Raw genomic sequence first — 22,939 nt, 5'->3', positions numbered from 1 at the left:
ATCAAGTTTAAAGTGCAAACAAAGTATGAAAGGATGTGAGGGCCAGAGTTTGTGGGCTTAAAAACATTCAAAACGATTCAAGCAACAATGTTCAAGGTTACTGATTATGTTTCACTTTGCACTGAAAAAGGTAGGCAAGCTCTAGAAGCCTTTAATTTTTTGCTAGATATGGTGCAAACTTTTTATGCGTTAATTAATCCAATCAAAATTTGAGTATCAAATTCAACATTGTTCTGAATTTTCAGCACTTAACCTGAAATGAGTGGCTAATAGCCAATAGCCACTCTGAACAAACAGAATGAACTGATTAGATAACTTCATGTAGACATGCAAACAAATTCCAACTTAGGCTAATAACCTAAATGAGTAATAAAACTCAATTTTCAATATTTACCTTTGGAAGGAATATGGTTAGTACAGTGGAGCCTCGATTTAATGAACCTCTATATGATGAGGTCCTCAGTATAACAAATGATTTTCATGGCCCCAGTAATAGTAGACTATACGGAAAAGAACCTTGATACAACGAAACCCTGTTATAGTGAACATGCTTTGCCAATTCCTTGGCACTTCATTATATCAAAGTTCCACTGTAGTTTGACATTACTATAGCAAATTGTCTTGAAATTTGTAGCAGTCATCGATGAAACAGGGTTTACATGTACCTTAATATAATGTATATATAAAATAACAGATGACGAGCTGATCAAATGTAGATTTGACTTGACATTTTATTACTATTTAGTTTCGTACAACACAACTTGTGTGCAGTACTCATCAGATAAAATTGCCAAATGGGAATTTACATCATTACACTGATTTGAATACACAAGCAACCATCGGAAATGTGATAGCTAAAATAAGTGAATGCTTTTACAAAACAAAGGAAAGTTGGAAATTACAAATAAACTCTGTTATTATTGAAATACAAGAGAAGATGTAAAATTTAAAATTTAAAATTTAACATTTAACATTTTTTAGGAGAAATTTGTTTGCATGTCTACATGAAGTTATCTAATCAGTTCATTCTGTTTGTTCAGAGAGGCTAACTCAGGTTTATAAATAATAAAGTACTTCTCCCAGAGGCGTAGGTTACATCGATTTGAAGTGGGGTTATATTGGGCAGCGCCCAAGTGACTTTGACAATAAATCAAAGTTCAAAGTCACTTGAAAGATTTTAAAGCAAGCTGCCCCATATAACCCCACTTCAAATCGATGTAACCCATGCCTCTGTGAGAAGTACCTTTGTAAACCTGAGTTAGCCTCGCTGAATAAATGGAATGAACTGATAACTTCATGTAGACACGTAAACAAATTCTTCCTGAAAAAATGCTTAATTTTAACTTTTAAAGCTTCTGTTGTTACACAATAGTAACAGTGTTTATCTATAATTTCCAACTTTCCTTTTTTTTGTAAAAGCATTCACTTATTGTAGCTATCATATTTCCAACAGTTGCATGTGTATTTTAAATCAGTGTAATGATGTAAATTCGCATTTGGCAATTTTATCTCATGAGTGCTGCACACAAATTGTATACTACAAACTAAATAGTGATAAAATGTCAAGTCAGATCTACAGTTGCTCAGTTCATCATCTGTTATAATCACGCTGTAGTTTACTACTGAGCACTCTGAAAACAGATCTGCAAATCACCTTGTTTATATGTAAAATATATAGAGACTGACTGGTGAAATGCTAAAATTTGCTTGCCAATATAATTTTTCAGAAGCTCTTACAAAAATAAATCTTAAAAAGTCTCCATGACCCCTAAATAGTCATAAATACATACATGTATCTTGTAAGTCAGAGTTCTTCCTCACAGGTTTTCCTTTTTTTTTTTCTTCAAGTAAGGATGTCAGGGATTATACATACATGTAAGGCATTACCAATTTTACTTCATCCTATGATTAAAATACAATACGCATAAAAGGTTAGTTAAGTTTATGTGTAAATCCATACTGGGAAACCTCAAATCAACCTTGCAGTACTAAGGAAAATATCATAATAAATCAATCAGTAAATTTTACACAATAGTTTGATTTAATGGTTTTATTCAATATCATTCCCATCGCTGTCCCTTTTGAAATCAAGGTTACATTAACTTCCAATGTATAGCTTCTGCTTGATAAAGAAACATTTACAACCAGAGGCAATTCCATACATCTTAAGCAAACTTTACAACTGAAGTTTACCCTGGAAACTTAAGCTTAACTCACTCGTACGTACAAGACAACCCGGGAAGACAACAATGGCTTACGTTTTACCTGTTGTTGTTGACTCGTACCTCCGTATGTAACGATGTTTTTATCAGCTGTATGCCACCAAAAACTGCTTGAAATCGTGCACAGAGAAGAAGTGAAGGTAAACTGAATTTTGTCCGCCAAAGTAGAGCTTTTAAACAGTGAAAAAGGACCAAGAGATCGATGCAAGCTTCCACATTTCACACCTTTCAAAAAGGACGCCAAAAAATGGCGCGAGAACCGAGAGAACATGGTATCTAATGTGGAAAACCGCTGATCCGTGCTTGTTGAAGGTCGGACACTCAATGCTGATGTATCTCGTTTCTCTCATTAACCGCGCGGCCATGGGCCGAGCGCGGTTCTAGGTTTACCCGTGGTTTATTATTTTTTTTTTTGTCGGTGACCAGACGCAGACCTCCGCTCGGCCAAACTTTGAGTCACGCAACGTGTGATGTTTTTCCGCCAGAAGCTGTTAAAACATAAATACACGGACAATTTTACGGATATTGTTTTCTTTTTTGTGGGTAAAATATATTTTCTTTTCGTTTTATCAAAGCGTTGGATTTAATGGGAATAATAAATATGCTAAAAAAAGGTATTACGTCAGCCATGCAATGCGCTGACGTTGCAGCTTTCACTTTCGCTACGTGACAAATACGATCGTGTTTACTTTGCAAGTTTATTTCGGCAGAAGCGACGGTCATTAATTTATTTGTAATTTTGTGAGTATTTCTTGTGGTTTTACGCAAATGAAGTAAATCCTTTGACGGTTTCATCGCAGCCAGTTCATAGATCGGAAGGAAAATTAAATATTTGCAAGCCAAGCAACGAACTTGTCAGAACGTGCAAGGATTACGTCATTGGTAGGGAAATAACCACCGTACTAAAGAAAGCCGTGGATAACGCAATTCTTGAATTATGTGACTTGTGTGACTTCTTTGCTAGCCCTTTACTCAAGGGAAAAAACAATTTAATTTAATCGTGATTTTAAAGAAAGAAAGCTGTTGTTAATAGTGTTCGTATCTTCATGCACATACGTATCCCGAAGAAAGTTCCAGATTAAGACTATTACGTCATCGGAGATTTCACACCGGTTACGACTGATGGTGCAATAATACAGTTTGTGTTGATCAAGTAATGTGGTGTCTACAGTAATCAATGAATCATCAAGGATTGCTTTTGGAATGTACACTGCGTTGCGACTGTAGTGCTAAGAAAACAGTTAAATTTTAAAAGCGCGGTTATAAGATCTAACAGATCTTCTTGTTTCGTTACAAGTCGCTTCGAAACACATTTAACGTCAATTTCGTTTTAAAAGTAACCTCGAGGAAAAAATCTGATTGAAGTGTTTTCGTCGTCGTAATACGTTTTGCGATTTCTTGTTCAAACGTAATGCAATGTTGATATGATGGCAGGGAGTCGACTGAGGAAGCTATTGGGCCGTTATTTAGGAGTTTCGTTGCCCTGCGGGCTCCGGAGTTAAACTCATCCCACAGAGAAAAGATATTTGTCTGAAGGTCTCGGGACTTTCTCCGCTGAATACACCAAAACTTCTCCGAAACGAGCTTGATTCCTCTTACTAACCAAACTTTGCGCAGCTTTACGTGTCTCTAGTCAGTTTAACTTTGCGGAACTTTACGTATCCCGTAGTGTCCAATTTGTGGTTTCGTGCTGAGCAGCACTTAACCACTTCAGACGAGACGGGTCACACAAAGAGAAATCGCTTTGTAGTGATTATCCCGAAAACGTCGGTCAAAACCGAATGACGGGAATTCGAAGTTACAACAAAGTGTGTAAATTTCTTGACTCAAGCGAAACACATGCGCTGCGCCGACAACATGAACCAAAAAAGTACAATTGTTCTGGTCAACGAACGAATATACGGTCGTGCTCCTCCCGTATGCCCATATTCGATAAGAATTTTCCAGGTCCACGTCACGGTTGTACACGCCATGAATACTCTAGAATTCTATAGCTTTGGCGTCAAGATCACGTATTCGAGGATAAACGTATACACGCGCAGATCGCACATACTTTGAATTCATAGTCTAAATTTTGTTTCCAGGAGAATGCTATGCACCCGGACTGTTACCTTCTTTTATAAAGTTCTTTTTACAAAGGGTTCGCCATCATACTCTAGGAGTACGACAGATGTGTGGTATATTTTAACGAAAATCCTCGAACGATTATGAACGGAGCGTATTCCACCATATTCGACACGAATATTCCAGGTGTACGTCACGTGTTGTGTGCGGCTTGAATACTCTAGGATTCTATTGCGTCACAATCACATATTCGAGTCTAGAATACTCTAGAATATTTTAGCTTTCACGCAGTGTAAGCATCATACAGAAGGACAAACGCTTTATGAGAAGCGACGTTGTTAACATAGCTAAGCAAGAGCAATTCCCGAACGTTCTTAAAGCAATTCATCTTCAAGCCTTTGAGTCCGTTTTTGCAAAGTGCAAGTGTCAAGTGAGGACGTTGCCGTCGCGAAAGCTAAAGATTTTTCTATTTCGGCGGGAAAACGCAGACTCCACCCCAGTCTTAGGCCCCATTCATATGATGTCGGAGATAATAACCCTCCCTCTGATGCAATTTTATCTGTGAAAACGTTTCCCTGTAGGCCGAGTCAAAGTTGACCCTCCAAGATTATTCATAAGCCTTTCTTTGAGTTTCCCTCGGTCACTCGATCACAGCGCGTTTTGCCGAGTTAATTTCCACTTCTTTGATACAAATTTCTACCTGAAATCTACAGTCTAGGCATTATGTGACACTTCCCACGCCGAGAGTTGTCCCGGTAAGGCGAGCAAAAGTATTTAAGTGAAGAAAACTTTTCCTGCTTCCCAGGGTTACCCTACCTGCCGAGGCGAGACAACTCGCCCACCCGAGTTGTCTCGCCCTCCGAGACGGGTTCGCAATCCTCAAGAAAACAGTTGGTTCAATTTTCCAACAGATAAGTGAAAAGTTAGCTCGGCCAGGGTAACTCGGGGGAAGGGGTATCATGGGTACCCGAGACCATATAAATGGGACCTTAATCGTTCGTAGACGTTGCCGTCATCTTGAAAAGTCATTACTAAAGGTTCCTAGTGCGAAACATGACAACAAAGGAAAATCCAGGAACTCTGTCTGTTAATCTGTATGTAGCTGAATCTCCGACTGTACAGTCTCTAGAATTCACCGTGCTGAGTGAAGCAGCAGTGATCCCATTACCACATAGGGAAACAACAGAGACTTTGAACAAATTAAGCCAGATTGTCGGTGTTAAAGCTTTTTCTAGTGATTCTCATCAATTGTTTGTCATAGCCTTTCTGCACGAGAGTGTGAGTGTCGGCATGAAGAGGGTGGAATTACATTGATCTGTGAAGTGTTCGTTCAAGATCCTTTCAATCCAGCTGCTGTTCATAGAAGATGCAGATCAGAGAGATATGTCGATGTGTGCAGCACTGTTTATGCCCTAACCAGCTATAACTACCTTGAAGATATGAAGTTTATATGAAATAATTCATATATGAACCCCGGGGTTCGAATCCCGTTGAAGCCCTGATTTTTTCAGGCCTCTTCTTTCCAATTGCTTAAATTGGAAAATGAACTGCGATGATCATTCTTCACTTTCATCTACAGCTGCAGTTCATATATGAATTATTTCATATAACCTTCACATCATTTCACTCCTCACGGGAAGATATGAACTCAATTAATTGACTTCGCTCCCAATGTGTGGCTTCATAGCTTAGTTGGTAGAGCATCGCACCGGTATCGCGGAGGTCACGGGTTCTAATCCCGTTGAAGCCCTGATTTTTTAAGGCTTCTTCTTTCCAGTTGCTTAAATTGGAAAATTAACTGCGATGATCATTCTTCACTTTTACCTTGAAGATAATTTAGAGCTTGAAGACGATGTTGTTCTTCTCCCTGATGTGCTTCAACATACCAATAAAGTCGTCACTTTCACTGAGGCACCTGAGACAGTTGAGATGACAGAAACTGTAGCCGATGAAGTAGAGCATAAACGGATTCCCAGGAGAAGAAACAGGCGGTGCGATGTGATGTTTTAGAGATCTCCAAACAACAAGATTACGTCACAGGAATCCAGGAGGAGAGAAAAACCTGCACAAAAGCCATGTATGGCGCGAAGGAACAAGAATTTGAAGTCAGAGTCCCCGATGAAATGTTAGTTTCATTGCTTACTCTATACCTGTTTGAAGAGAATGTTCACGTTACTCTTAGCAACTTTTTAAGTTAATGGTTAACCATTAACTTAAAAAGTTAATGGTCTAAATTTGAAGTTCCCGTCCCTTTTCCCCTTAATTAATGCAAGAAGTCTATTAACAATTCATTTAAGCGCCGTCTAGTACTTCGACGGTTGCACTAACAAAAAGAGCTCAATTATTATTTCATGTTTTCTTTTGCAGGAATGCTATAACCAAAAATGGCAAAAACGAACAAAAAAAAAAAAAACTAAATGGAGCGGTAATATATTCTTTAGTCACTAATTAACTATTCTCTAAATTGTATAATTGAAGTATTGATTTCTGTTAAGAACGGCAGGTTCATTACTCAAAACTATTATTTGACGAAGACTCCTTTGTTGTTGTTAATATCTATGTTCCAACTGATGCCAATCAGCAACTAGAATTCTTTTCTACACTAAACCAGTTTTTACAAGACTTTGCTTAGGAGAGTTTGATAATCGGAGGTTACTTCAATTGCACACTTTCCGATAAAGCCAAAATACAGTCGATCCTATTCACAGCAGCCACCTTGGGAAGAGAGGAAAATGGCCGTTGTAGAGAGTAGGCTGTAGTGGGGACTTAGGGGTGCAATGCAGTAACGACAATAAAACCCAGTGTGTAAGAACCTACAGTTTTTGAAGTCTGGCAAAATAGGTTCTTGTATTTTGGGGTAGTTACTGGTAGTTTAGGCTAAGTAGGCTCTTAATTAGGTTCTTAATTTCTAAAGAGATGTAGCTCTTGATTTCCAGAAAAATAAATCAACTTGAGTTTGGTCCCTAAGGATACAGTATCTATTCACGACTGTGGTATATACTTTCTTGAACTATAAATTTGTAATCCCAAAGTCACACTCCTTGAATTGGTTAAAATGTTTATCAAAATTTAACTGTAATTAAACTTTATTGGGAATGAAGTAAAAAAGAAAGAAGGTTCTTATATGTAACCCACATAGTGGCAGGTTTTTATATGTAACCCACATATAAGAACCTGTTTGATCTTGCTTGGCTGAGCGGGTTCTTATATTTTTTGGGTGTGAAAATGACACACTACTGCCAACAGTTTCTAAAACCACTAGGTTCATACATGCAGGTTTTTACTGCATGACACCTGCTTTTTTGGGGTGCAACATTTAAACACTTTTTTTTAAAATTCTATTAAAGTATATAAATAAGTAACACAACCAAGTAAGCATTTGCCCAAAACAAGAATGCTTGATCACAGGTTACCACAAACCATCCCACCACAATAACAGGGTGACCCACTGGGATGGAATAAACAAAGCCACTGATCTATAATTTAACACTGATTAACAGATTAAAGCATATAAATACGATTAAGGCATATCAATAAGTAACACAAGCAAGCAAACATTTGCCCAAAACAAGGATGCCTGATCACAGGTTACCACAAACCATCCCACCACGATAACGGCATGACCCATTGGGACCGAATAAACAAAGCCACTGATCTATAATCTAACACTGATTCACAGAAATTAAAGGGACACTCCAGCTTCAGTAGTTACACCACAACATTTGCCATATGCAATTACACAGAAGAAACAAACTAAATGGTATCTTCATCATGCAGGTATCAGGGTACATAGCTATGCATATCCTGTAACTGTTCAACTGCACTCAAAGCATGACAAATATCCGGAATTATCAGTTGCTCAAAGAATTCAGATTAAGGTCCCAGTGTAAGATGAAATGGAAAATTTGTGCTAATTTCACCAGTTATTAGTAATTCATTGTAAGGAGATTTCTCCCAATATATATCACTGTAATCACTTATCTTTGCAATACATTCAATACATCATGTCCTTTAAAACATTTATTAAAATTATATAACTACAGTTAATTTCTTTATTCTGTAAGGTCAATAATTATTACACGCTATCATTAATTCTGTCATCCTTGCTATCTTCTAACACAACAGTACAATCAAACACATTTTGAAAGGACTCTATAAAGGCTGGAATTGTACCTTGCGGTTCAATGTTTTGGTTAGTTTCCTTTGAAAGTGATGTAACACCTTTGCCTTCTACCCCACAAGGTGTGAAGTGCTCAAACCAACTCAGATCAATATTACAGTTCAGTGCAATACCATGTGTTGTAATCCATCGGCTTGTATGAACACCTGTAAATACCAAAAAAAAAAAAAAAAAAAATCATTAAATCTTAACAACTAAACAATATTTTCCTTTTCCTCATCTTTCCTCATTGTAAAATATTTCCTTTTCCCCAAGGATTTTCAATTAATTTTGTTTGACAGTCACAGAGCATGTCCACCCATGAGAAAAATGAGAGAAAAAAAAAAAACGAGAAAAATAAAACTGTTCAACCATCCTTGCAAAAAATGTTGCAAATAACCCATCCATCCATAAAAGTAGCACCACTCCCGTTTGCTACAGGCACCTACCCCCCCCCCCCCCCTCTCCGAGTTAGAACATCATTACGTCAAGTGGAGAGGGGAGGAGGGGGGAAGAGGGAAAGAGAGGGTAGGGGCCATAGCAACATGGAATGTGGAGGCTTGTTCAGTCGTCATATTTATTTTATTTACTCACCTATTGCTGCAATTTTGTTGTCTTTTACCCAGACTCCGGTGTCACACGTAGTCGCTGCCTGCACGTCGAACCTTTTACAAGTCTCAATAAGCGTATTTTCCAGTGAAGCTACATACCACCTTAAACTTTTCTTAAAACAGTCAAGGTTCAAAATGGGATAGCAAACTAATTGTCCAGGGCCGTGGAATGTCAACAGACCTCCTCTGTTGGTAAAATGAAACTCGGCTCCTAAATCTTCCAACCTTTTCCTTTCTTTTGAGTCGATGTTTTTGTTTCGTATTCCAATGGTAAAAACAGGAGAATACTCGTAGAAGAGTAGAATATTTTCAACGCTGCTTGTTCCTTTGGATTTTAATTCTTCCAGGTGTTGCCTAGCTAGTGTAGTTTGTACTTTTAGAGCTGGTAAATAGGTGATTTTTTCCAACTTTCGCCCATAGACGACCCTCTTGATGGCCGCCATATTGGAATGCTTGGTAGCCACGCTGATGTGTGCTCCTTACCAGGTCCTGACTGCTTCTTGATGCCTGATTGTCATGGCTGACAAAGCATTAATGTCGAATTTTCGACTTCGATGGTGCAGTGATAGGTATAGGTATGCCCCGCTCCAATCGCTGTTTATGACTTAAATCTCAGGTCATCTCTTTGAGGTTTGAACAAATGAAGACACCGAAAATGTAATGATTTTTAACCGAACGAGAGGCGCGGTGGCCTCATAGTTATTTCGCTCGACTCCGGAGCGAGCGGTTCGGGTTCGAGCCCTGGCCGGGAACATTGCGTTGTGTTCTTGAGCTAGATACTTTACTCTCACGGTGCCTCTCTCTACCCAGGTGTATAAATGAGTACCGGCGAATTTAATGCTGGGGGGTAACTGGGGGTAACCCTGCGATGGACTAGCATCCTACCCAGGGGGGAGTAGAAATACTCCTAGGCGCTTCATGCTACTGAAACCGGATTAAGCTCCGGCCTGATGAGCCACTTGGCTCGTACGCAGACTTTACTTATACTCGACAAGTCGGTCGGATCCGTCCCTGAAACAAGTTTCAGAAGCAAGTCGTTTCGACTGAAATACCCAGTTTGGCAAGGTTTCCATATAACCACCACATTTATTATGCATGTAGTTTTTTGTTTAACTAAACGATAGCCGCAACAATAGAGCCCCTTTGATAGTTACTCGCTTAACCACAGAGAACCCGAACTAATGACATGACCACTGGTTCAAGCTGACGGCGGCCATGTTAAAAGGATTTGAATAAAGCATCGTGGTTATACAGTGAAATCCCGATATTTTTTAGTCTCCAAGGGAAAAAAAAATGTTTTGAAATGTTGGTTAGTTAGAGAAATTGGGGGTAAAATTACAGTTTTCGACTGAGCGGAGAGAATTCGAGTTATCGGAAAGTTCCAAAGAGGTTCAGGAAATATGGATTCCACTGTAGCTGAAATCGACATCGAAAGAAAATGACAAGAAACGTTCATTACAGTTTGTATTCCTCATCATATTTTGTTCTGGTGGTCATGGAGGACATTGCAGCCGTAAATTATACTCTTCCAAGGAAGAAACGAAGCAAAACATACAACAATAATAGTTTCATAAGCTAACAAATCGTGAACTAGAATGTGCTGCTCATGGTTGATTGTAAGTTAATTTCACCTGATAAGGGTTTGGCCTTGATCAGTAATTTCTTAGACATCGATTTTGTAATAAAAACTGATGATAAAAAGTCACAATGTTTCGATCTCTCCGAGGTCATTTTCAAGTGCGAGTAAAAAATACAAAATTTGCATAAATATGTGTCTAACAGGGAAAAATAGTTAAAAATGCCATGAGCGGCAAAATTCAATGAAATATGTAAAATAAGTGGTAATAATAGTTTCAGAGTTAAAAAGGGACCCCAAGCAATGAGACAATAAAACAACAATTCAATACTAATAAAAAAATTTTAAAAATAATACGACTTTTTTAATTTTCACAAACATGTTTCGACGGTACATCCGTCATCGTCAGTGTGACGGTTATGAAAGTTTACAGTGATTTAAAACGTGCCTGTTACAAATCATACGTTACATTGCGTTGGAAAACAATACGCTAGATAAATTTCGAAGTTAACGGAATTAAAAGATGCGCGTGCGCGTACAACTATAGGGAAAGCGTCAAATTGATGTGTTTGACCTGCTGATTAAGGTCAGGCTTTTCCCACTTGATGTACATAGACTCCTTAAGCTTAACTTGGTACTTGATAGGTGCAGAGTCTAAGATCTTGAAGCAGTCTAAGTTACAAGAGGTAGGGCACGACTCTGAAGTCTGCAAATGCTTATAAACGTGAGAAGATCTGTCCGATGACAAGTGCTCGTGCACGCGCGTGGAGGAATGTCGGCTTGTTTCGCCAACGTAACAAGCATTACAGCTTGCACAAGAAAATTTGTACACGATGCGCGTACGGAGCCTGTCAGGGAGAGGATCTTTCACGTTGAACAAGTTCTTAATTTTAAAGGTAGAATAAACAAATTTGATGTCGATGGGTTTGCAGAATCGATTGATTAGCTTGCGCACCCTTTGTTGTGCAACACCCGAAAAATGCCCGATGTAGGGGATCTTGAAATAGTGCTTGGGCAACTCCTGTTTCTCGACACCTGTTGAAGGTCGTGTGTCGTTCCCTACTACTGCTCTCGTGACATAACGGTGGAGTAACACGTCTAATACATGATCGGGATAGAGATTTTTGCGTAGAGATTTTTCCCCTTCATTTAATACCTCAGTCTCGATGGCACTTGTCAATTAACAGCAACAGCAACAACAACAACAACAACAACGAGAGCAAGACAAGCAAACAAAGAGATAGCGTGTATGTCTTGCTTTTATTGGATAGTTCTTTGCACTGAAACGCTATTTTTCAAAATCGGGGCAAATTTAAATGTCTGGTCTTTCTTCATTTTGTTCCATGAGCATACAATGCATTATTATCACTTTTTGCATTAAAAACTAAATATACGTTTGCGTTATAATTTCTGTAAAAATATTAAATATCTGTTAAACAGCTCAGGTCACTGAAAGCAAATTGTTCGTGATTGTCTCTAAAATACCCGCATCCACAGAAGTCGTTCATGGTCTTCGTGTCATTGTCATCCAGTAGCTCCGACAGCGCTTCAATGTAATGCGTCGCCAATCTAAGAGTTTCAATTTGGGTTAGCTTGCCTTCTGGGCCTTTCCCTGACAAATAATCTGGTATAACGCTGCGGAGCACATCAAAAGCGCTATTCAACCGTCCTTGTCTTTCGCGCTCTCTCGCGTTTCGTCGAAGCTGTCTATATCGCTTCACTGGTGCCGGTACGGTAACCTTCGGCCTCCTTCCGACATGTTTTCGCGTTTCTTCGGTCTTTTTCGGAGCTTGTTCGCGAAATCCCCACTGATAACGCTGCTCCTCCACGAAGGGGGTGTTTAATATTTTTTCTTGTTCTGGGGGACGAAATACAACTTGACTGACCATTACTTCCTGTTAAAAGAACAAATTATAAGATTCCTTTCAAATGAGATAAAAAATATACTGCAAATTATTTTTTTTTCTTACTAGCAAAGTTGAACCAAATACTGTAAATGAGTATTTTTGTCCATGATTGCTGGAAATGATTTGGTACTATTTTCGTTTAGTAAGTTTCTGATTTTAACAGAGCTTAGTCGAAAGAAAAACTTGAAATAAAGAAGGTCAATTAATTTGGATTTGAAAGTGTGTCGTTCCTACAAGTTTTCGAATCTAATGTAAAATAAATACTAAGTTAAACTAAAACGAACAATAAAAACTGAACATTTCATATTTCTTTCAGAGCAGAAAGAAAAATACAAATGACTCGGACAAAGTTACATGATGTCCATGCTTTTGATTGAGAGTGCTATTTACAAGGGATGACTTGACTGTCGACAATGTTTTTTTTGTTTTCTTTTGGTGATTTCACTACGGTTTATGCTTTGTGACTGTAGTATTTTTAACCTGTTCACTAGGCGTAATACATCTTTTCATTCAGTAGACTCAATGTAGGTTTAACTTATCAAAAACGTGTTTCGCGAGTATCTTATAGAAATGATTTCATCAAAATTGCGAAAAGCACAATATGTACAACTCAAGAAAGAGAACACAAGTTTTAGTATAGTTTCAACAAAGTCTTCAGAGGAATCTGTCTTAAGAAATTTATAATATCCAATTAAAAAAAATAATAATAACAGACATAATCAAAAGTTATACGGCAAAATATAGATGTCACACTTTCAGATAGCCGAAATTTTTCGGATTTGCTAAGCATGTAATAATAATGGTGTTGTTCTTTTTAAAAAAGCCACTTAATAACTCCACCGAATCAGGGCACCTCTTTCAGCCGAACTCAGTACAAAAACGATTGCCAGTCAATGAGCGTAAAATTTTAAATATGCGTTGCCCGTGTTCTGTGGACACGTGAAAAAACTTTGCAGTTTGCATCACGTGCTGTTGTGAGTTACAGTTCTATTCATGTTTCGTTTGTACCAGTCACGTTAACGTGTATGTATTTACGTTTTGCGTTTTCGTTGCGCATCACGAGGCGTATCAAAATACGCCAGTGATTTTCCCAACAGCCACATGCCTTATCGGCTGAAATTACGATGCTCCTAGTACATGGTGAATTTAGGGATGCGAAATCAGAAGTTGATTTACAAATTATGGACTGAATCTACAGCGTGCGTCTTTTACAGCAAAAAAAGCGCATCTTTAATGGAACAGCCAAAGTTTGCTTAGTTTTGGGTTACAGGTTGATTTTAGGTAAATAAAAAAACAATTCTAGACACGCCGTCTAGCGTTGTCCGTTTGGCGTTAGCGTGGGTAGCCAGCGTGCAAAAATATTATACTTTTGACAAAATTGTTAGCTTAAGTGTCAACTGATGATTTTGGATCAGCATAATTACAGCAGTTTTTCACAGAACATTCTCTACAATCAGCATGTTCCGTGAAAAAATTCTTGGAATCTTAATATGAGAGAAAAAGGTCCAGTTCTTTTGAAAACCGAGCGAGTAACACGTTTAAAATGGTGCTAAAGCTTAAGAGTGCTTGTTAATTAAAAATTAAGGTTTAGCAAAACAAGTCTAATTCTAATCCTGAAATCGACCCAAAATGTTTATCTTTTTTTGAAGAAATAAGAAAGAATTTCCTTCTTACCTTGTGAGCTTTATAATGTTAAAGTCTTCTAATGTTGCCGTATTTTTGTTTTTACGCCAAGTTCGCTGAAATACGTTTGCTTGGGCCTACCGCTAATGATTTGACTGCTAATGAGTTGCGATCTGTTCTTTTAAAGGCTGTGAAAACAATGTAGAAAGTTATTCCCCACTGGAGTGAATATGAACTCATTATCGTCATAAAGGGGCGCTAATTAATGCACAGGGGGGAACAGCACAACAAAAACGGGGGAATTTCGAGAAGTAATTGTAGTTTTGTCTGTATTAAGCGATCTTAATCGCTTCTTATCTGATCATCTGAAAAATCAAAACTACGCGTCTTTTTCGTCGTTAATAAACAAGAAATTATTGTAATTAAGTGGAAAGTGGGATTAACTTTTTCAGTAGGTATTTGTTTTAAAGGACTGGAATAGTTTTAAAGGGCTGAAACAGAAAATAAATTAACTTAGTCACTAAAGCACTTCAACTACTGCAGAGCGCAATTTGAATTTAAAACATGACGAAGTTAAGTCCTAATAGAAATCTCCACGTGAGTTCAATGTTTCGGAAAAAATAAAAAAGAAATTTTAGAACAAATAGATTCTATTTTTTCTTATCCGAAAAAAAATGTCTAAAATCTGAGATGGATCCGTGTTCCAATTGTTAAGATTGCCTCGCACATTTCGAACTTCGTGTTTCAAACAAACTTGGAAGCACTGCCGCAACGACTGACGCGCATGCGCTACAGAACATGACATCAATCCAGGTTAGAAATTAAGAAATTGATTTCGCTTAGATTGAAACAAGCGATTTGTGAGCGGTGCAGTGGTCATTTTCCAAAAAAATACAAGCATCGAGGAAACGCTAGAGAATAATTTGAAATAACAAGACACCCGGCTCACTAAGAGACGACAGACTTCATAACGCCGGCTTTCGTTTTTTTTTTTTTTTTAATTTTAATTTCGCTCCGATCCAATTAAACAAAAACAAAAACAAAAAAAATACATACATACATACATAACATAACATAAGATGGCTGTTTTTAAAACGCTACACAAGTGACTTAGCCTCTGGCGCCAGTGGATTTGAATGTCTAATCTGTAGTAGCACAGTAGAGATTTTATGATGAACAATGAACAGTGCGCACAAATATTTACAGAAGCCGTAAAGAAAGTTCCTTGAACAATCACCTAGTCAAAGAGTACTTTGTGGCGGTTTGCAAAATGACAATGTGACAATGATGACACGCTCTCCCATCAAGCCTTGTCATGGGGAATAACTCATGTTTGAGGGTCGAGTGTCTCAGATTGCGAGAAAAAACGACACGTAAAGTTGAGGTTGAGTGTTCATTCGAGTTTGGGACGGGGTGTGAGCCTTTTTTAACAGTACTCCGGAACAAATCAAACGTTGGACGAATTGAAAAAAAAAAAATCTTAAGCACATCTGCATCGCCTGATCACAACTGTAAAACAATAAACAATTATCACTTACGAGCGATAACCCCCATTTACCCATGTGCATAATATCTTTTCAGAAAACTTATCGGCAGGGTGTGGACGATGGAGTGCGATAAACACAGGCCAGGCTGACCACACATGGCCTAGAAGAGGTCTTCGGGCGATTTCCCCACCAAACAGACGGGCGTGTGAGTGAACTGGGTTTAATTTAATAAACATGATTTCTCTCAATGAGCCACATGTCCCGATAAAAGGCTTTTTGCATAATCATTTGAAATCCTTTGGAGAATGAGAGAAATCAATTGTTTTGGTTCATTATTTCGGAAGCAGTGTAAGAGTGTCGACCGCAAGTGATAGGAATACAGGATTATGAATGGAGCCTTTTGACCGCTTATTATTCGTGTCGGAGGATTCGGCGAAGACTGCACGTGTATTCAATAACGCATGAATTTAACAAACACGTCTCGATGTTTAAGGAAACTGATAAGCTGCCCTTCGTGTCAAGAGCTACGTGACCACGATGCATTTGCCTTACGCTGAAAACCAGACGAAGTAAAAAATTCTCATTTTACCATGTTTAGAAAACAAGAGCCTAGTTTGTAAAAGGTTTTATTCAAAGAGGCGTCAAATAACCTATTTCCAAAGAGTTGAATGGGGTTTCGCAATCTCGGGCAATTAATGTAAACCTTCTTACAAGTGACCGTTTCTCTTCAAGAGAAAAAAAAAAATGAATTCATTTCCCTGTCATCATGACAATAACGGGAATTGACGACCCTATGAGCAGAGGTACGATTATTTAGAAGACAAATACAAGTTCTATTTTTTAATTCTCAGGGTTCCGAGGTTGTACGAAAGGATCGTTTTGGGAGAGATCAAATTCAAAAGTTAGCAAAGCAACACAGCAAAATGGCCATCGATCGACATACTGCAAGAGTGGCTAGCGATGTAATTTAATTCATGTGTTCAGAGTTTAGGACACCTGAAACATCGTACGGTAAAATAAACGTCTCTCTGGCTAAATACAAAACGCCATTTTGCCGAGCGTTTGATGGGAAAATATTACATTTTTTCGTACCGTGGTTTGGTTACCAGGCGCTTGTCGGCAATAAAGAGGCCCTTTGTTGCCTTTGATTTAATTAGCATTTGAAATGGTTGTTTTATTTTTCTGTGAAATCGAGTTAAATCAGGGCCTTTGAATACAACGTTGCAGAATTGTGCATGCGACTTTTCCTCCATAAAGACAAAAAAAATGATGAAATAAATTAACCTTCGTATCTAAACTAAAATCTCTCGCATTTACATTTTTGTGTTTATCTTGAAAGCCTCTGTGACGCTGCTTGTACACTACCTGACACTAAAATAAAAAGAACAAAAACAGAGGCAAAACGGAATTTAATACTCTTTACCGAATCTCTAATAGATATTTTTTTAACGTGTCATACGGCATTTAATCGACATCACGTGTTAGTGAAATATGGAGGAGTAACTCCAACCCCAAAAATTTAATAACGCAAGGAGATTGCCATTATAACATTTTGTTTTATAAACATTGCTTGGGGCTTCTCCGTTTTTATGAAGAACAATGGGTTTAGTTCATATTAATTTCTCTCATAATGACTGTATAGTGATGCTCAAAAAGGGTAGATGGCTAATCCTGTCTTCTCGTTTTCACTCATCAAGTCAGCTGAGATATTCTGAGCTAACACAGATTGATATGCGCTCGCCTTCTGAATGAGGAATCGTGGCGAGAGCTGGCTCGAAGCTCCCAGAGGAGAGGATCAAAGAATGACTCATTTTTGATTAGTTTCGGCCACGAATCTAAACAATGAAGCACACAACTAAAATCGAAGTTCTACCTCTAAACGAGTCCACCTGCATTCAAATGTTTCCAGTTATTTCAGGTGAAAATATCAGGTGTCGTCTTCGGATATATCTTGGGCACGTTTCACCATCGTGCGTGTTGAAAGGGGTGCTACATGGATCATTTCCTAAGTCACGTCTAATGCAAATGGGGCCATCTGGTTCGATTGCAAAGTTTTGCCACGAATTCTTCGAGAAAAATCTGAAAAAAATACATTTACTTGCCACCAGCATTACTAAAGAGTTCGAAGGTGATCGCTTCAGAACTGTTTCATACTTTTGCTGCTGCTGCTGCTGCTACTGCTGCTGCTGCTGTTACTGTTACTGCTGTTCAGATTTTTTTGGACTATCCATTCCTCATAAAAACACAAAAAGCATCTTGATCGACAGGAATTACAGAACACGCCAGTGATGTAGCGTTTGGCCCGTACAACTAACATGACATTACTTGTTAGTACTCAATGAGCGGGCAATATGGTGTTTTATCACCCAGTCTGTGTATCAGACACTGGCACGCCATTTAGCTCTCATTGAATTTATTACCCGATAAGGAATTGGAGGGAAGATAAGCTTTCGGACGCTAACGTGTGTCCTTATGTTCTAAATTTCCTTGTTTCAAGCCCATTTGAATGTGTACGGTCGGTTCGTTAGATAATTTTGTTCATTCCCAAGTGTTAAACTTGTTATTTCATTCAAAACGGACTGACCTAACATAACAGCTTGCAATAATCTTGAGTGGTTGGTTTTGATTGTCGCTTATCGAATGATCCACCCACAGTTTACTGAAAACACACTGTTTACGGAGTCCTCAGTGTGTGTGTGTGTGTGTTATTTTACGCCAAATTTATACATTGAAGAACAATATATACACACATGCTACATAACAGAAGGGGCGCGTTTTAAATTTTGGGGCTAATGCCAGTTAATGTTATTTTTTAGTTCAAGTTGTTATTTCCTCGTACACCGAGAAAACTGACGATAAAAATCTTTGTTCTGCAACGTTCCTGCACCTCTAAACGAAGTTTTCGCAGAACTTTCCGTGGCGGATTGTTTGTTATAATCCCGCATAGTCTAAAGCTTGAGAGCTGTGATAATTGTAAAACAAACATGTTTTGACAGCAAATTGGTTAATAAGTTGAACCATTGTGTTCGTTAAATGCGATCTGTCACAACCTCACACAGGAAAGGCATCAAGATTTGAAAAGATTTTGAAAGCACAAAAGAAAGTAAATGGTCAGACGTCCGTCACAATGCGCCGAAAAAGCTTCCTTTAAAAGACTAACAGAAAACTGCTTGTCAAACTACACATTAGCTCTAATGCTGCGAAACAAAAGATCTCTTCGACGCCACTTGAAATATGGTAAAAGCCCTCTGCTAAGCGTCCCGATTGTTCGGACAAAGATGAATCCGAGCGTAAAATGGCGGATTGGTCTTTAACTAACACTTGCTGAGAGGAAAAATGATGCTTGGAAAACTGTCCACGACGGTGTAGAGTTTCACTTTCTCCTGGCATCAGCAAAAAAAATTGTCATTGAATGAACTTCCTTTAGCGCGACTGTGTGCTCATTTGCATGCTATCGGTAAAAGGTTACTATTTACTTCGTATACTGACAGCCCGGAATAGCGGCCTGGAGTCATTAAATCAGGGAAACTTGCCAGATACTGCCTCTAACAAGAATAGCTCGTGTGTATGGTTGAAATCCTCTGTCACACTAGCTGTTACTACTGTTTGTGGGCACAACCCACAAGGTTTCCTCACAATAAAAACAAACAACCCGTACATATGACCTAATAGAAATATAAAGTACACTGCAAGTTAGGTTACCGTCTTCTGTTCTTTCTCTAAAATTGCTGTTTCACTGTGTGACACTGTTTGAAATAAAACTTTAAATTCATGTTTAATTGGTTCATGAGTCGTTGAATCACGTCTAGCTCAAATAAAAATAGAATGAAACCTGCACTTCCGATATGGTACAGATTATTTTTCTGCGTGGGGAATTGGAACTTGTTCAAGAATCTAATGATAACACAAACGGTAAAATGCAACTCACTATTGTCAAAAACCCTTGCCTGTTGGCAGGCTCTCGTCTCTTGGTTTTGCATTCGGGCTTCTTTTTGGCCCGTCCAGCGTGCAACATGTCTCACGGCTTTGCCGCTCTTCCACTAAAAACTCCGATCGAGATAGAGTCAATTACTTTGGTGGTTTTAAAATCGGGTAACGGTAAATTTCCTTCGTTGAGTCTTACTGAAAATTCAATTATCCAATAACAATTCCATCTTCCTTAGAAACTTCGCAAAAAAGGGACAACTGATCGAAAAGAGTAGGAGACGTAGTTCCCGGTGTGGTGATCTATCTCTCATCTGATGGTTAAATGCTCGGAGATAGCTGCATAAGCTACTCTGAAATCCGAGGGTAAATAAAGTAATGTATGTATGTTTGTAACGTCATCATTTAGTAGACCCATCGAGGCGCTGTCCTCTAATATTAATGGCTTTTAGCACTCGTTACGTTTATAATCAACAATATGATGAAAAAAAAAAAATTTTTTTTTTTCTCCTCCTCCTTCCTCTGGTCTCCCAATGATTTATCTATGCTGTTTACCATTTACCCAAAAATTCCGGAAGTTTTGGTCAGAATGCAAATAGTGAGATTATTTTGGCTCAACCGACCGGAAATTTTCGAAATAAACGGAACGTCTTGAAAGCTAGTGCAAAATTTCCAACCAAAATATCGGAGTGGGAAATGTGCTTAGCATTTGCAATTCTTCACCGCCATCTTGGAAATATGATCAGGTTGAACCTTCCTAGTCTCTTTCGGTAAACTGGGGATTTTTGAGTAAATGGTAAAAAGGCCAATCCGAACGAAACTTACCATCAGGCTTTTTTGCTTACCATTTGTACAAACTGTTGACGAATGCCATTGGGTTTCTCTGTGTAAACGGTAAACAACCGTAGTATCGGCTCAGCACGAAAACACACGTGGTACGGCCTTCACCGTTAATGGTCAAAGAAGTATATATCCAACATACTTCTTCTTCTTCGAGATCTATAATTAAATATCACTAAAGACACAACAGATCAACAAAACTAATTTAAAGACATCTTGTAAGAAAGCATATACTTGAGCCGCAAGCCGTACTTCTCTTCAACATTGAATTAGATTATGAGCTCGAGAAATCTATGAGATGATAGTTGATGAAGCCGAAGGCCGAATCAACTATCACCTCATAGAAATCCCGAACTCATAATCTAACTGTTTTAGTAGAATTCTAACTGAATTTTCCTTCAAATAACGATTTCAATTATTTCTGATCTTATTATTAAACTTCACTCTTTAGAGAATTTACACGGACTGAATTGTCAATTTGAATTTCCAGTTGTGTACGCGCGCTTATCAGTTTCTATCAAAATTTTCTAGCCTTTTAATTCAAGAAACCGTAAATGCCCTCCTGTTAGTCTTCTCAGCAATTTGATTATCCATTTGTTTCTAAACGTTCTTTCAAAACTGCGGAGAAACGAGGAAACGTTGCAATTTTGTTGACCACACCAAACCAATGAACACTAATGGCTGATAGTGTGCAATGGCTCAGTCAATATGATTACAACATTTGCATCACTGGTGTACTAGTAGAATTCTACTAATAAATAATTAAATTATGAGCTCGAGATTTCTATCGCGTGATAGTTGACGAGGACGCAGCCCGAGTCAACTATCATGCATAGAAATCGAGAGCAAATAATCCAATTGTTTTAGTATAAATTTACTCGTCGTTCATAACTTTATCTAAATCCTCTTCACAGACACTTCGAAAACGCCAAGAGGCGGCCGTCATTTTGTTAACAAGGGCACACTGCTACGCTACTCACTATCCATCACAGAATAGATAGTGAGTAGCGTAGCCAATCAGAGAACAGCATTCGTGATAGAACGTTAGTAGATTTATACTAATACCAATTACATTGTGAGCTCGAGAGCTAGATTACTGACTAGCCCCCAGTTGGTCTGTCTATGTTTCCCCAAGTAGAAAACTGTTGGGAAAAAATGTCATCACCGACAATTTAGCGATGGGATCCGATTTAAGCCTAGTGCAATTTCGCCATAGCGGATAGAAGCATCCCTTGGGCCGCTCAGCAATAGGACCATTGTCTTAAGAATTTCAAACCATAAACAATAGCCAGAGTTTGATGCACTAAAACGTAATCTCTTGAACGCCTAATATACAAAAGCACCCCAACCCCTCAACTCCCTCATATGAGCTACAAGGGTGTGTGCGGCTCCAAATGTTATAGTTTTAATGCTATTTTGGTGGAGAAAAGGTACAGATTTTGACCATTTTGGTCCGAAATAGAGTACATTTTTCGCTCAACCTTGAGCATCTTGTTTACAAGGAACTTTTTTTTTCCCATATTGACATTAACAAAATCGTAGCCCTTCTCAAACGGTTACTCGAATGGAAGCCTATTCTGGCTAGCTAAAGGTCATATACCAGGGCCGTGAACTAATTTTAGAGGTCTAAAATAGGGGATCGTTTTCTGGCTTGGCTATGAAATAGGGTGCGGAAAATCAAAGATTTGGTCTGAAATAGGGTAGGGCTTCAGGGTTCGGGGAACACACACCCACCAAAACCTTTAGGGAGTAATCCCCCGGAAAACGCTCATACTTTTATGCGAAATGAATATTACTATCACATCCAAGCTGCGAGTTACATAATCCCGACGGGGCTAAAAGACACTACAGCGAGAAGAGGCAACCTGGGAACGAGTTTCGGCCTCAAAATTGGCCATCTTGCTATTTTTTTTTTTTTGTCTTTTTTTATATATATATTTCCACCAGTTGCCATATGTTACACGAGCAAGCATAGCAATTGTGTACCTTGTCCATCTTTTTACATCATTCAGGGTTTCTTGGAAATCTTACTTTATATTTATGTTTCACTAGGCTTGAAGAGAAAGCTTGCAACTGCTCCTGCTTATTATCCCGAAGAACTCGTCTCGCTTCCTTTTTACACGTGTGGTGGTCTTTGTAATTGAATCTTGCTGAAGCTAAAAGGACACGGAATTGAACTGAACGATTTTGCAAGAGGATGGAACATTTTCTGATTCGCTATAACGATCTATAACGATAAATGGTGTAGTTCAGAGGGAATCATGGAGTATATGCTCAAATGGGAAGGGAGGGGAGGCACGAATGTGATCAGTTTACATGTAACTGATGTGTTTGCTCCTCCCTTTCCTTTTTGTGAAAAAGCAAGACCGCGGCGCTCATTACTGATTGGTCAAGCGAGTGGTTAATATCAGTGGTTATGAGCCACTCAACTCGGAAAATCGATCGTCTGTAAACAGTGACAACTTTGATACCACTGACTTGAGGTTTTAATCCGTAGGTTAAGTTAAAGTTAAAGCGCGCTGGCAT

At 38.5% G+C, this 22,939-nt stretch overlaps 1 protein-coding gene across 1 annotated transcript; it reads right to left on the bottom strand.

Annotated features, from left to right (window-relative positions):
* Window positions 1–8,293: 8,293 nt before the first annotated feature.
* LOC145493419 (octanoyl-[acyl-carrier-protein]:protein N-octanoyltransferase LIPT2, mitochondrial-like) lies at window positions 8,294–10,138 on the bottom strand. The gene is made up of 2 exons (XM_081472886.1): window positions 9,040–10,138; window positions 8,294–8,612 (listed from the first exon to the last, which is right to left on the bottom strand). The coding sequence occupies exons 1-2, from the start codon at window positions 9,497–9,499 to the stop codon at window positions 8,362–8,364; spliced, it is 711 nt and encodes a 236-aa protein (XP_081329012.1). The 5' UTR covers window positions 9,500–10,138; the 3' UTR covers window positions 8,294–8,361.
* Between the last annotated feature and the right edge of the window lie 12,801 nt (window positions 10,139–22,939).

This window comes from Orbicella franksi, chromosome 7 (assembly GCF_964199315.1).
Source record: "Orbicella franksi chromosome 7, jaOrbFran1.1, whole genome shotgun sequence".
NCBI lineage: Eukaryota > Metazoa > Cnidaria > Anthozoa > Scleractinia > Merulinidae > Orbicella > Orbicella franksi.
This window is presented reverse-complemented; position numbering and strand designations above follow the sequence as displayed.

Bases quoted from the DNA above. Each gene is read 5' to 3' on its own strand.
- LOC145493419 (XM_081472886.1), bottom strand. From the start codon at position 9,499: ATGGCGGCCATCAAGAGGGTCGTCTATGGGCGAAAGTTGGAAAAAATC. The intron at 8,613-9,039 runs GTGAGTAAATAA...TGGTATTTACAG, and splicing joins CAACAAAATTGCAGCAATAG to GTGTTCATACAAGCCGATGG.